This window comes from Thermobia domestica, chromosome 11, assembly GCF_964235325.1.
Source record: "Thermobia domestica chromosome 11, izTheDome1.hap1.1, whole genome shotgun sequence".
In the NCBI taxonomy this organism is placed as follows: Eukaryota; Metazoa; Arthropoda; class Insecta; order Zygentoma; family Lepismatidae; genus Thermobia; species Thermobia domestica.
Window position 1 is genome coordinate 12,760,587 of NC_137464.1, and position 13,863 is coordinate 12,774,449.

At 37.4% G+C, this 13,863-nt stretch overlaps 1 protein-coding gene across 1 annotated transcript; it reads right to left on the reverse strand.

Moving 5' to 3' along the window:
• Positions 1–2,726: 2,726 nt before the first annotated feature.
• On the reverse strand, positions 2,727–13,229 carry LOC145663897 (frizzled-4-like). Its single transcript, XM_081730067.1, has 3 exons — positions 12,223–13,229; positions 10,437–10,603; positions 2,727–4,438 (listed from the first exon to the last, which is right to left on the reverse strand). Exons 1-3 carry the CDS (start codon positions 13,131–13,133, stop codon positions 3,939–3,941), a joined length of 1,578 nt encoding a protein of 525 aa, XP_081586193.1. The 5' UTR covers positions 13,134–13,229; the 3' UTR covers positions 2,727–3,938.
• Between the last annotated feature and the right edge of the window lie 634 nt (positions 13,230–13,863).

A 13,863-nucleotide genomic window follows, 5' to 3' on the forward strand; every position in this document is an offset into this window, starting at 1 on the left:
AACTGGCTAGAACTGACATAAAGCAAGACAAAAATCTTTCTGTTGCTACAATCTTATTGCTAGGCTCTAATTAATTCGACTGTTATGTTTGCTTCGTGTTTCAATTTTAAAACTTTTGCTTCAATTTTCTCCTAGAAATAACCAAAAATACAGTATAGTGTACTATTTACAGTTGTATAATCTAGCATTTTTCATGATTACTTGCGCCTTCTAGCACTCTGCATTTGAAATTCTTAAGTACAAGTTTCTAGAATACAATGAAAATTAAAACTGAAATGCAACACGTTACAAAGGATACACATATATTTCCTAGCATGCAATAAATACAGCACATTTTTTTATGCTTTTATACACAATAATAATAATAATAATAATAATAAAGGAGTTTTCTAGCACATCCAAACAGAAAACTACTTCAGTGAAGTAAACTGTTTTTAAGGGAATATAAAATGTTCAAAATTACTGTGGTACCTAACATAGTCTTTGGAGTTAATACATTAATTCAACAGAGCTAATTTTTTACTCTAATGGCATGGTTCCATAAAATTTTTCTTGTTATTTGTAATTCAAAAATTCAGAATTATGCTACTCAGGTCCATTGACCGTATTAATTTTCATGTAATTTATTCTTAAAATATAGTATAACTCATTGACACCACTCAGAATATAACATAAAAACACAATTATGTGCTTTCTTGCTTTTTAATGAAAACGAAGAATATACTACGCAGAAATATTTCGCGATCACATAGACCCTATTCGTGAACTATTTTATTTCAACGCATTCTTTAAGTTTTATGTCCAACGGTTATGCCGTGTAGGCTAAAGAAGACGGTGATGATGAGAAACGTATGAAATGGTGGAATGGAGAAAGTGGAAAGAAAGGGAAGAACCCTGAGAAAACTCACGCATACGGTGTTCGTCCACCACAAAGCTCACTTAGCGCGAGCTGGGATCGAACCAAGGACCACATGCATCAGAGGTGAACACGCTACCACTTAGCCACCGCGTCTCCTACTTTATTTCAAGCGTCCCTTGCTTCGTATACCACATTTTTCTAAAGTATCTACAATGAGTGGATTCTTTTGGATATAATTTTGTTACAAATATAAACGACTAATTCTAAATTTCAAAAACACCCGCATTAAACTTGTGGAAACTTAATTTGACCGTGTTCTCCTCCATTCTTTCTTGTTTTGCTCCTTTTACCGTTCCATTAAACCCCAATGAATAAATTGTTTCGTGCTTTTCTGGATTACAACAAAAGTAATATTTCGAATTCCATACTATTTACCAACTTTAAAATATGCAATATTACGATATACGTGTGTATTTAAAAAAGCATTTAAATTTGAGGTTAACATAGTTGCCTAAATCACCAAATGCTCTATCACGATTGCTTTTATCTATGTACAAAGGGGGGTCATTTTGTACGTAAGTCGTAAAATTCGTGACATTGAAACTTACACAAAATTTTTATATCCGTAATTGTACGCACATTTTAACTTAATGTTTGGAAAGACAAGATGGCAGTTACCGTGTTTTTAAATCTCTTCCATATTTTTCACTTGTTTTGATATTTACTTTCATGATCCCAATATATGCTTTTTAACATTTTCTTAACATATCCTCACAAACAAAGCTAGTCCTCTGCAACTGGTTATTCTAAAACTATCCAAAAGTATCTTCCCTACTATTAGCTAACTAGCTGGGAAGAAGATGGCAATCTCGCCTACCGAAAATTTAGCAACGGTAGCAAACAGAGACTCAGGAATAATCAACGTACTGTGTATACCATTGTACAACTACTAGAAGAACTGATATGCTGTTATAGAATATACTTTTACAATGATTTCGTTACGACTGGATATTTTGCTACCATCTTTCGTAATTATTATACCATCACGTTGTAGGAAATTCTGAAAGTATTGAAATCATCCTATTCACTTCAACATACTATTGGAAGGAATTTTATACAGCTTATTTAATTTTGAAGATGTTTGTATTTTTTTTTACCCTCCGGACTCAATTTTCAAAATATGTATTAGAGGAGTCACATTTAAGTTACAGAAAAATGAACTTAAATTAGTATGGTTTCTGAACTTAGTGACATATGAGGTCTTTAATGGGTACAGTACATATTTTCGGACCCAAGTGTACTATAATATACATACGTAAATCATCTGCACATCTCCCATATCTTGAAAATAAAATAATAATAATAAAAAAAAGACATTGTGTACTCTGGCAATAAGATATTTCCATTTACTTGCTTAATAAAATGTTCATCTCCATTTTAATTTTATATATATAAATCACTGTACTCAATTTGTTCTGATGTTAAAGAAAACAGTAATATTCTTATAAATGCATATGAAAGGTTTTGGAAGAACTTTTGAAATGAACGAGTTAACAGTAACTCTGTATTTCTGAGTTTTACATTCACAACACGTATTTCATTCAGTCTGTTCGTTACAGATCTATATAAATGAAATACTATCAATTAAAAAACTACCGGTATTATCTAAAACATTCCTGCAATAAGAAATTTTTATAGTTACACACACAATTTTTTCTTCCTTTAGTTCAATTATGCACACAAAGTAATGCAAATACAAATTTGTTATTTAACGAATAATACCCACGTACAGCTGCTCAAAAGAAAATACTTATTTTAAACATCAGCAAGCTTAACTGCTTGCTACTTACATTTAAAAAGGATCTGATTTTCCTTTTTTTAAATCAATTTATATTCTACAGTGAATTAACTCCCTGTGAAGTACGAATTATTTCTTTCGAGCATCCTGTACATTAATATGTGATATAACAATACAAAAATATCAGTCATATGTTTATATATAAAGGCACACATAAAGGACTTTGGTATATAAGCTCATTAGAACACTATGCAGTCATACTCCAAGAGTACGTATATTCAAAGAGGTCTCGACATGTTGAGAACACATTATGCTTCACCGAAGAAAATTGTGTTGTTTTCAAGTTAAAAGCATTGACACATTAAAATTGGATGCAAAAATCATTTGCATCGAACACATATACACAACTTAAAATATATATATACACACATTGTTTTTTACACTCTGTTATAAAATATGCTTCTTAAATCTGTACGTGATGTGTAGTTTAAAATATCTAAAATATAAGTTCTTCAGATTTCTTTTTTTTTTTTTTTTTTTTTTTCTCAATCTATTTGTATTAAAAATCTTGGTACTACATCATTTGTATCTTTCACCAAAGAAAAGTTGACACCCTTTGTTTTTCTGATTATATTATTTCTTACGTCCGTAATAGTTTGATACTGGATAAATGATACAGGATTCCAATAGAAGAATAATAATTTCAAACATTCAATCTTTCGTACGAGGATCGGGAGAGTTTTGTGAAAAAAAGTGCCAATGAAAACGAGGTGCCCACTTTTCTTGTGAATTAGACTATCGTTTATCCGGTCTACGTACAAAATTTACTTTGGCTACCGGAAGTTTAAGAACGTGACTATACAGCCAACTCAGAAAAAGAACTCTACTTACTTTAAATATTGATCCCTGAAAATTTCTTGCAATTCCAAGCAATCGGCTGCTAGTGCCAGGAATTTTCAGGAATCAGAATTTTAAGTGCGTGAATTTAAGATTCCTGAGCGTGATAGCATATCCTTTTGATATACCAATATAAAATCTAAGTACAGTTTCCCATACAACTTAAAAGCAAGATGTTTTCTTTGAGACGAACAGAATTGAAACCAATAGCACTATTTACACAAATTCAAGTGGTACAATTCTGTCTCCTATCAAAAATTAAAATCAAGATCAAGCCTACTGATATAAAAATGTGTTGAGAATTTTTTTTCTCGTTTCTGAAGTGGCTGTACAACATTAACATGCTTTAACCCTTAAGAGACAAAATCAATGTCTCGAAGCACCTCATACTGTGGTTTCGTTTCCGTGCTTTCGATGCTTATGATAGTGACGATGATAATGATATTGTCGCTGCTTATTATTGGGTGCGTATATGATGACTGGCGACACAGGCTTGCGACGGCGGAAGAACAACCGACGCCATGTCTTCAACGTATTGGCTGAGCAGATCCAAATGAGCGTCGTGATGCCGCCTACCAGAGACATGAAAAAGCGCAGCATAAACACCCAGAGACTTGGTTTTGCTGTTGTCGTCAGCCACATTTCCCGCGCTGTGTACTCGTAAAATAAGCTGGCCACAACGCACATAGCGGGAATCGTGTACATTAAGCTGAAGACTCCGAGCCTTGTCAACGGCGTCTCGATCCGGTCTCGATCGAAGTGGTGAAACAGGGCCATGAAGCCGGCTACCAAGAAGGAAGCTCCCAGAATGAGGTACACAAATTGTGGTGCAAGTACAAATACCAGCAGAGACCAAGTGCTTTGGTTTCCTACGTAGCAAGTACCTACAAAAACACACAAAAAAAATATAAACCAAGTGTACAAAAGAAGTTATTTTTAACAAATCACAACAAAGTTAAAGGAGAGTATAGAAAAATCTGTCATTAGCGAACACTTTAGCTTGATGGACATTTGTTTATAATCATGTGAGTCTATATTTATAATTCCATATAACTACTTGCTCCTGCTTGGCTAAAAAAAAGTTTTGTCCTATTTCTAAATACACAGTATTAGCTTTACTGGTGATTCTTAATGTCTGTCCATGGGACTTATCGTTATAAGAGGGCTGTTAGCGAACTCTGGTGTGGTAAGTGGTATTGTTAACACGTAAATTCTCTCGACACCTGAAAATGTACGCAGATAATAGTTGATTCAATAACAATGATCGTCAGTTAAAGGTATACAGAGAAAAAAGAGCAATTAGTCATTTCCCGTGAAACTTGCTTAAAACCGGGTTACATTGTCTCCTGCCTGGAATATGCTTGGAAGCACGTCTACGGGATGTTACAAGTACACTACATCGATACGAAGTCACTCACTCATTAGATCTCATAGTTCCAGCGAAGTACAAACTCTATGAACACGGTAGCTATCAGTTTGGGAAGCAGGATTGCCTTCTGCATATTTCATCATGAATATGCTGTAGGAATGGTAAAACTTAAGTAAATAAAAATGTCGGCTCATGTTCACATTCATCTCTACAACTGAGCCCGATTCATGGTACCTCCTTTTTCCAAAGAAATTAAATTAGACATATATAATATAGGGTGATTCAGGAGGAACATCACATAATTTGTGAAGTGATTTTACATGTGAAAATAAACCCAAAAAGTCCCATGAACATGTGTCCGATTTTCGATCGTTACGGAACTGGAGCAGGTTGAAGACTACACACATCCATGAATGATTATGAAGACAAATGTAAATATCACTTAACGAAATGCTTTGTAGTCGCTGTGGTGTACAGAATAATGATGGGATTGATCCATCCTACATGAGATGTGGGGGTTCTCCAACAGATGGCAGGATTATGACGTCGCACCAAGGTAACAGCTCCAACCGTACCCAGTAGAGCGTTCACCTCTGGTGCTTGGGGTCCCAGGTTCGATCCCAGCCCCCGCCAAGTGAACTTTGTGGTGGACAAACACCGTGTGCGTGGGTTTTCTCGGGGTTCTCCCGTTTCCTCCCACTTTCTTCATTCCACCATTTCATTCATTAATCATCATCACCGTCTCCTTTAGCCTAACCGGCATAACCGTGGGACGTAAAACTCAAAGATTTCATTTCATTTTTTTTGCCAACCGTACCCAGTGTGCAATCGTGGGTTGGATCAGTGAGCAGTCGTGAGGCCGTGTGCGTATTGTGCTTGAGTGCTGCACCGATTCACTGTACCCAGTATCTGAATAACACATTTTTTCAACGGTGGATTGGCAGTGGCAGATTCATTAACTAGCCTCCCAGATCACCCGACCTAACCCCATTAGACTTCGGTTTATAAGGCTGGTTATAAAGAGGGTTGTGCACGCTACGAAGGTGGATACACGTGAAGAACTTGTCGCTCGCATCACCGACGCTGTTGCTTCGCATTAAAGCCCGCCTAGATGATGTTCGATATGCAACACAACACTCTCCAACGTGTTGACAAGTGCACTGAGATGGGTGAGGGACGTTTTGAACACCTCTTGTAGGATGGATCAGTCATCTGTCCCACCATTATTCTGTTCACTAGAGCGCCTACACAAGATTTTAATCACACTTATCTTCATAATCATTTACGGATTTGTGTAGTCTTCAACCCACTCCAGTTTCGTAACGATCGAAAATCGAGCACATGTTCATTGGACTTTTTGGTTTATTTTCACATGTAGAATCACCTCACAAATTATGTGACATTCCTTCTGAATCACCCTGTATATATATTGCGAATTTGAGTTTATATGTTATCTTATCACGGAAGAACTACTAAACTAGTTAAAATGATATTTGGTGTGAGTATCTTCCTTAGTCCTCCCAAGGATCTTATAATATTATTCATAATTTTCAGCATGGGGTTTGAGAAGGGTTGACGAATGGGATGGGAAGGGGTGATGTAAACATCAGAAAAACCGAAATTAGCGTCCAATCCCATAGTTTTCGGGGTAGCTGGGATGAATAGTGACACCCTAATGCCATTTAAGTGCGAGTGCGAGACAGCCCCTATCGACATGGAATGTGAAAGTGGAAATTTTTCATGTTTCCTCTGCATCCTAGACTCTAGATTAGTCGAAATTTCTCGAAATGCGACCCCTGGAATGGAAAAGGGGGTTTTCATTTTCTTTCGTTCAGAAAGTCTCCGAAGCTATTTGGCGCAGAACCATGAAATAGTATGTCAGGGTTTCTACTGATCTGGAGAAATCTATTTCCCTGGTCTGTGGCAGGAAATTTCCTGACTTTTATCACAGCTGTCAGATGACGTTGACATATAAACACGGAATAAATAACGGTGAATATTTATGTATGAGAACATTTATTCTATAGAAAACTGCTCATAAGCAAATTCCACTTTCTTGCATAAAAATCTGAACAACGTCCATTATAATAGTTGGCTAAGTTGAAATTGGTACACAATTAATGTTAGAAAACATATATTTTATAAAATTTCCCTGATTTCCAGCCTTTTTCCCTGAACTGCACCATTTCCCCTGACTTTCATGACCAGTAGGAACCCTGTATGTGCATTATTCACTTGCACGTACTCAGTGTCCAAGGTGAAGAGGAAGGAATGAAAAATATTGTGCGTAGTAACATACGAGGGCATATGCAAATAAACAAATAAAACAGAACCCATTCAGTTTGAACTACACAATGTAACGAAATACTTCACTAGACTTTCGGTGCACTCAAAGCCTTCAGCTTATTGCGGGGCACGGTGGCTCACTGGTACAGCACTTACCTCTGGTGCGTAGGGTCCCTGGTTCGATATCCGGCTAAGTAAGTTTGTGATGGACAACATCGCGTCCGTGGGTTTTCTCGGAGGTACTCCCGTCTCCTCCCACTTTCTCATTTAAAAGATTCTTCCAACCTGATTCACTTGCTTTAATCATCCGACTCTCTTAGTCTAAAGTGCATAATCGTGAGACATTGATTTTGATTTTAACGTCCCTTTCAGCAGCGAGGCTATATGAGAAGGGACCTACTGATTAACGTGGAATCCGAACCACATGAGCTACCGCCGGGAATCGAATCCGGGTCTCCCACGCCACAGGCGCGTACGCGAACCGCCTAGCCACGAAGGAGCTCTAATCGTGGGACGTTAAACTGAAAAATTTCATTTTATTTGCTTGAGCCCACAGAAGACGGGAGCTTCATGCGCAGCGCACTGAAAAGTGGCTTTTTACGTGGTACTCGACTAGAAATGTCCATTGCATGAAGCTCCCGTCAGAATTGATTGGAATGGGCCAGCAATAATTTTTCTCGGGTTTGCAAATTATTTTCCTTGACCTGGCGTGAAACCAATCAGGGTCTGAGTTCGTACCATTCTCCGTTGACAGTTCTGACGACATTTTGCGTTCGCAAGCGGGTTACACTATTGCTTGTAGATATGTTGGAGAGTCTCTTTGATACATTAAAAAAGCAAATTCGTTTATGTGGCCACTGATGTTAAACAATTATTTTATTCTATCTTTATGATTCATAATTACTCTACAATAAACGTCACCTCTCAATTTAGTCAGTAATACATATATCATTATATAACTTATATTTAGATGCAATGATCATCAACCAATGTACGTGACATTTTCAAACATGCTTTTAGCCACTGCTAATATCCAACAACTGGCATTCCTAAACACAATGCCGACTTTTTGCCATTCTTGTTACGATTTGCTTTTTGCAACTTACACCACTGAACTACTTGTTTAAATGTGGATGCACTAACCCGGTATACTCTTGCATTTTGGTACTTTTGGTGATCTTTGTACTCTTTGCAATAGATAGCATCCTGAACAGTTAGTATGAAATGAAATCTTTGAGATTTACGTCCCATGGTTATGCCGACTAGGCTTAAAGGAGACAATGATGATGAGAAATGAATGAAATGGTGGAATGAAGGTGGGAGGAAACTGGAGAACCCAAGAAAACTCACGCACATGATATGTCCACCACAAAACCCACTTGGCGCGAGTTGGGATCGAATCAGAAACCCAACGCACCAAAAGTGAACGTTCTTTCACTGAGCCACCGAGGGCCCCTACAGCATGCTGAACAGTTACCCCCACATATAACAATGTGTATGAATATGTTTAAATAACCTTTTAGGATCGTATAACAATGTAATGATAATTGGAAATAAAGTGCTATATATCAATATCATACTGCAATATTACACGTAAATACAAATTACTATCGAATGTGATATGGTTCATTACGAGTATTATAATGTATTTCAGACAACAGTAAAGCCATAACAGGTAAAATCCCGAGTAAGAAGGTTCAAGAACAGAAATACGTACAAAAACACTAGGTCTATATTCGATTTTTGGAAAATATAAATAAACCCGGATTACGGTTATGAAGCTGATTAAACGGATAAGACTTTATTGCATAGTATATGATTAGTTTCTACGTGAATGAAAAATTGTATAGTTTTTTTTTTTTTAGTTTCACCCGTAAAATACTTTATTAACCGTTAAAATCTCATAAAGCATCTTAGCTGGTATATTACGTTTGTCTATTAACACGGCTGACGCCATGTTGAAAATTGGCGCTCGAAACTTGGAATAGTCTTCTATTACTTAGAGTAGAATATTAAAATTTGAGTTAACTGCAAATTTAATGATGAAATAATGAACACAGAAGAGGACTGCCACAAGAATCATAGAGTTGACTCACTGCTGAACTTAATCAGCATTTCAAACGACCTATTTCTACAATTACACTCCTACAAGAGTCGAATAACCTCTTAAAAACCGCGGTGAGGATGCAACTTGTGAAACCTTTCATCCCCGAGACATCATGGAAGCGCAAGATGTCGAGACCATAAAACAAGTATCTTCGGTTATTGGAAGAGAGTAATATGGTCCGATGGATCATCTTCCTTCTGGTTTCCTATAACAGACGTTTTATTTCTCGTGTACGGAATGCTATTTCCCAACATGGGGACATTTCATGCTATTCCGTTGGTCACTTATAGCTCTCGAAGAATGAACCACTGTCCACCTGGGAGTGTATGGTTCGGAGACCTGGACATTATGGAAGTTAGAGAAGAAATATTTACAGAGCTTGAGCTTGAAATGTGACGCTAAAGGAAGATAAAATGGACGGAGAGTAACAAACGAAGATCCTCTTAACCAGCATTCTTAGTCAGAAGGCTAAATGGATGAGACACATCTTACAAAGAAACTATCTTTTTCATATTGCCATAAAGGGAAAGACGGAAGGCAGGCAAGGATTAGGAAGAAGAAAGCAACTTATCGATGATTTGAAAATAAAATACTAAAAAGTTAAAAAGGAAACAGAAGAACAAGAAAGTTGATGACGAAGGGAGTCTCCTGTTGGTTCTAAAACTTGCCACAGGCAGAATACTTAATAATAAAAAACTTGCAACCGTCTCACAATTGAGGCATACAACTCGTGAGTACTGGACCATTGTTCATGCAGTATAGCTTTCATTTAGACTTAATAGAATTTTGTTGCTTCCAGATTAACCATGAAACGTATGACAAGAAATACTGAAACACTAGAAGGAATGGTTCGAAGGAATTTCGACTAACGCATTATTGGAAATGGATTGACGCATTATACCGGTGGAAAAGATTCTTGTTCAAATATTACGTCAGAAATCATGTGGAGAAAGCGGTGAAAAGTACAACGTTACTGTTCCAATTATATTTTCTACACCAAAACTACAAGGCTAAAACATATAGGCCTACACATTCCATGCATTACATTTGTTTATTGGAGCTTCCAGAATGGTAAAGGCTTAACACAAAAACGAATATACTTAAAGAAAGAAAAAAATACCTGTAAGTTCATCTGCATCTACCATACGAAGCACTAATATGGCAATTGTTTGAGCTGCTGGAAGTCCCCAACCCGTCAAATGGAGCACTGAAGAATGGCGATGAATCTTCTCATGGTCCCAGCCAAGGCCACTCGCAAGAAACCACGTCACAGTCATTACAACCCACCTGAATAAAGATTAATGGCGTTATGGAAAGAAGTATAAAATAACTGCTATTGCAAAATAAATGAGATAATTCAGTACATTCAGAAGCTTACATTACAAATAGTACAACTATTTTCCAATCATATAATGTTAATCTCCTTTACATCCTATTATTTCTGTATGACAAGCGTATACTTTTCCTTTTACAATGTTCTTATAATCTGAAACTTGAACTGTCAAACTGTTACACTTAGCACACACAACTCGCCATAGTACCAATACTCTTTCGGATGACATTTAGTATGTCCCCCAAATCCACAAGTAAGATAACTGTTTTACGCCATCCTCGTTTGTATATACCCACCGTAACTGACACGCCAGCTCCCTACGGACCTAAATAACCTTATAGCACGAACTATCGGCCTGATAGTGCTGTTCAAAAAACATTCTAGCGCTGATAACATGTAATCGGTGTTATAGTTAATATGTTAATGAAAGACTTTATTTATTTATTTATTTTAGTTTCACGTTCCACTATTATGCACCGAGACTAAGAGAGACAGTTATGATGTGATGGATAATAATGGTGAAATTTTTAAATTGGGAGGAAACGGGTGAACGAAACGAAAAAATCAACGCATACGGTGTTCGTTCACCGCAAATCCTACTTGGCGGGAGCTGGGTGAACCTGGGACCCCACGCACCTGATATGAACGCTCTACCACAGAGCAACCGCGCCCCAAAAGACACTGAATTATGGATGTATAATATTAAAGTTAGATTACATTATTTACAAGCGTTGGATCATGTTAAGAAAGAACCTATTATCATTCTAATTATTTCTAAACTTCGGTGCGAAAGGTGTTATCTCTAGTTCAATCCCTTCCGTGTGATACTGTAATGATAAGCATTATATTCTGGACCTGAATGCCCTATGTGTGATTCTTACTTTCTAATTTAATATCTTCATGCATTTTATCACGAGAGGCATGCTGGGTCAATAATAAAACGCTCATCTCTGATGTGACAGGTCCTTGGTTCGATCCCAGGTCATGAGTTTGTGGTGGACAACATCGTATCCGAGCGCTTTCACGCGGTTCTCCCGTTTCCTCCTACATTCTCATTCTCACAACTTTCATAATTATCTATCTTCTTTAGTCTAAAAGGAATAATCGCGGGGTGCTAAAGCAAATTTTTTATTTTATTTTGGGTTAACTTTATAAACACCGCTCCAGTTGATATCCTTACGCACATACGAACAATTACATTCAACAATTGTATTAACAAATGCAGAAACAAAATAATTTGTGTGTATACCTTTGTTCCTATGGATGCACCCCGCGCCGACCCTCCTGGCTTACCCTGCCCTGACTATTTAAACGCGATACCGGTACTGGCTTGTAGTGACCACTTTGTGAAGTTTGTGAATAATACCATTCACATCTTATCTGTAAAATACAACAATGTCATTTGCTCCGAGATATTTCTAAACCACTTCTATTTTTAATATCACCAAAAGAATAACAACTGGAACTTAACTGCAAGTTAACCCAGTTTTATTTTATTTGTGGAACTGACCTTATACTGTGGAAAAGTAACCAAAATGTCGAATACAGGTGAAGCTATTAAAAGTATACTTACCACACTGATGCTCCAGTACCGAAATAGTATAAGAGTAAAAACACAACGGCACAATTCGCATTGCCAAGGCCGTCTTGTGACAGCAACAACTGACCATGTTGGGGATCAACATGACACGCCACAGCTGTTCTCCCAGCAGCAGCTCGGACACCCCATCCTACACTTGCTAAATTATAGCACAGGGCCAAGAATGGAAGAGGTCGTTCAGGATACGGAAATCTTGATGAATCAAGTAAAAAAGTAAGAACTGTTATAAGAGATGAAATAAATGAAAGGGCAGCCCATGCTGAGGTCCACTGTTCTACTAATTTCTTATCTTGTTCACCGAACAAGACATCTGCATCACAATATGACGCACAGCGACCAGTTCTGTTTATAAACAAATGGCTTTCCGGTCGAGGGCACTGGGGAACACGGTGAGTAGGCCTGTGCACAGACGGAGTTGGGGGTGGAGGTGCTTTTTCACCTGGCCCTTCCATACACATACTGTCTAAATCATTCTTAGCTGGAAATTTTGAACAATTTAGAGCCGGCGGCCACGGTAAGCCAAATCCCTGAAGCACTGGAAAACATCGAGATCGCACAGACTCGCAGAGAGATTGACATGGTCCAATCTTTTGAGATACCTTTTCCGTACACATTGGCACATACGCTGCACAAAGGAACACATGTAATTGTGAGGAACAACCATACTGAATTAATGGTACAAATGTCCTGAGTTGCATATCAGCATCACTTTGTATTTCATGTCCAACTAGGTTAGGCATCTTGGTTACATTGTAACCAAGATCCTTACACATTTCAACTCGAATAGGTTCACAAAACCCTGTACTTTCTTCTCCATTTATAACTGCTACAGAAATCAGCAGCACAGCTAAATATGTTGGCACCATTTTCACACAATTCAGCATCCACTACGTACATTGTATATGAAATAATAATAAAGCTTGCTTCCCCACCTCCATTTCTGTAGATTGTTTTCTTCTTGATGCTAATGCAGTTCAGTTTTTATGCTCTTATTTGTTTAGTTTCCTTCTTCTCGTCAGTTGCGACATTTCGGTGCAGGAAATTTTTGCAAAGAAAGAAGACAAACGATGAAATATATGGATGAATGTGTCCAAAAATAAAGTGCAAGTAAAGTTTTGGCATACCACTCGAAATAATTGCTGGAAATTATAATTATTTCAATAATTTCCTTCTTATTGTTCACCAAAAGATTTGGGCTGAGCGACATGACATTACCCCATTTAACATAGATAAAATTCAGATGCCACCAAAAGTAATTGTTGAAAAATTACAATTCTTTTACGATTTGCATATAAATACGGCGTCCGGACGTATGGCAGAACTACTACAACGAATGCTATACAACCGTGTCAGTGAAGGGTGAATCTGCTGATCCCGCGCGATAACGTAGGAGTAGATCCGAAGAGAACAGGCGCGTCAGCGACCATCACTATTTGTGTTTCGAATGAAGTGAAAAATGGGATTTTGGGAGTGGTACTTGCTTCAATAGCACTTGTCATGGTTTCATACTAGTAATGCACCACTTGTAAACATAATATACTACGTACTTTTGTACATTACACCGCCGATGGAAAATAAGACCTTGGTTTACTTTTATGATACCACACTTTGGAA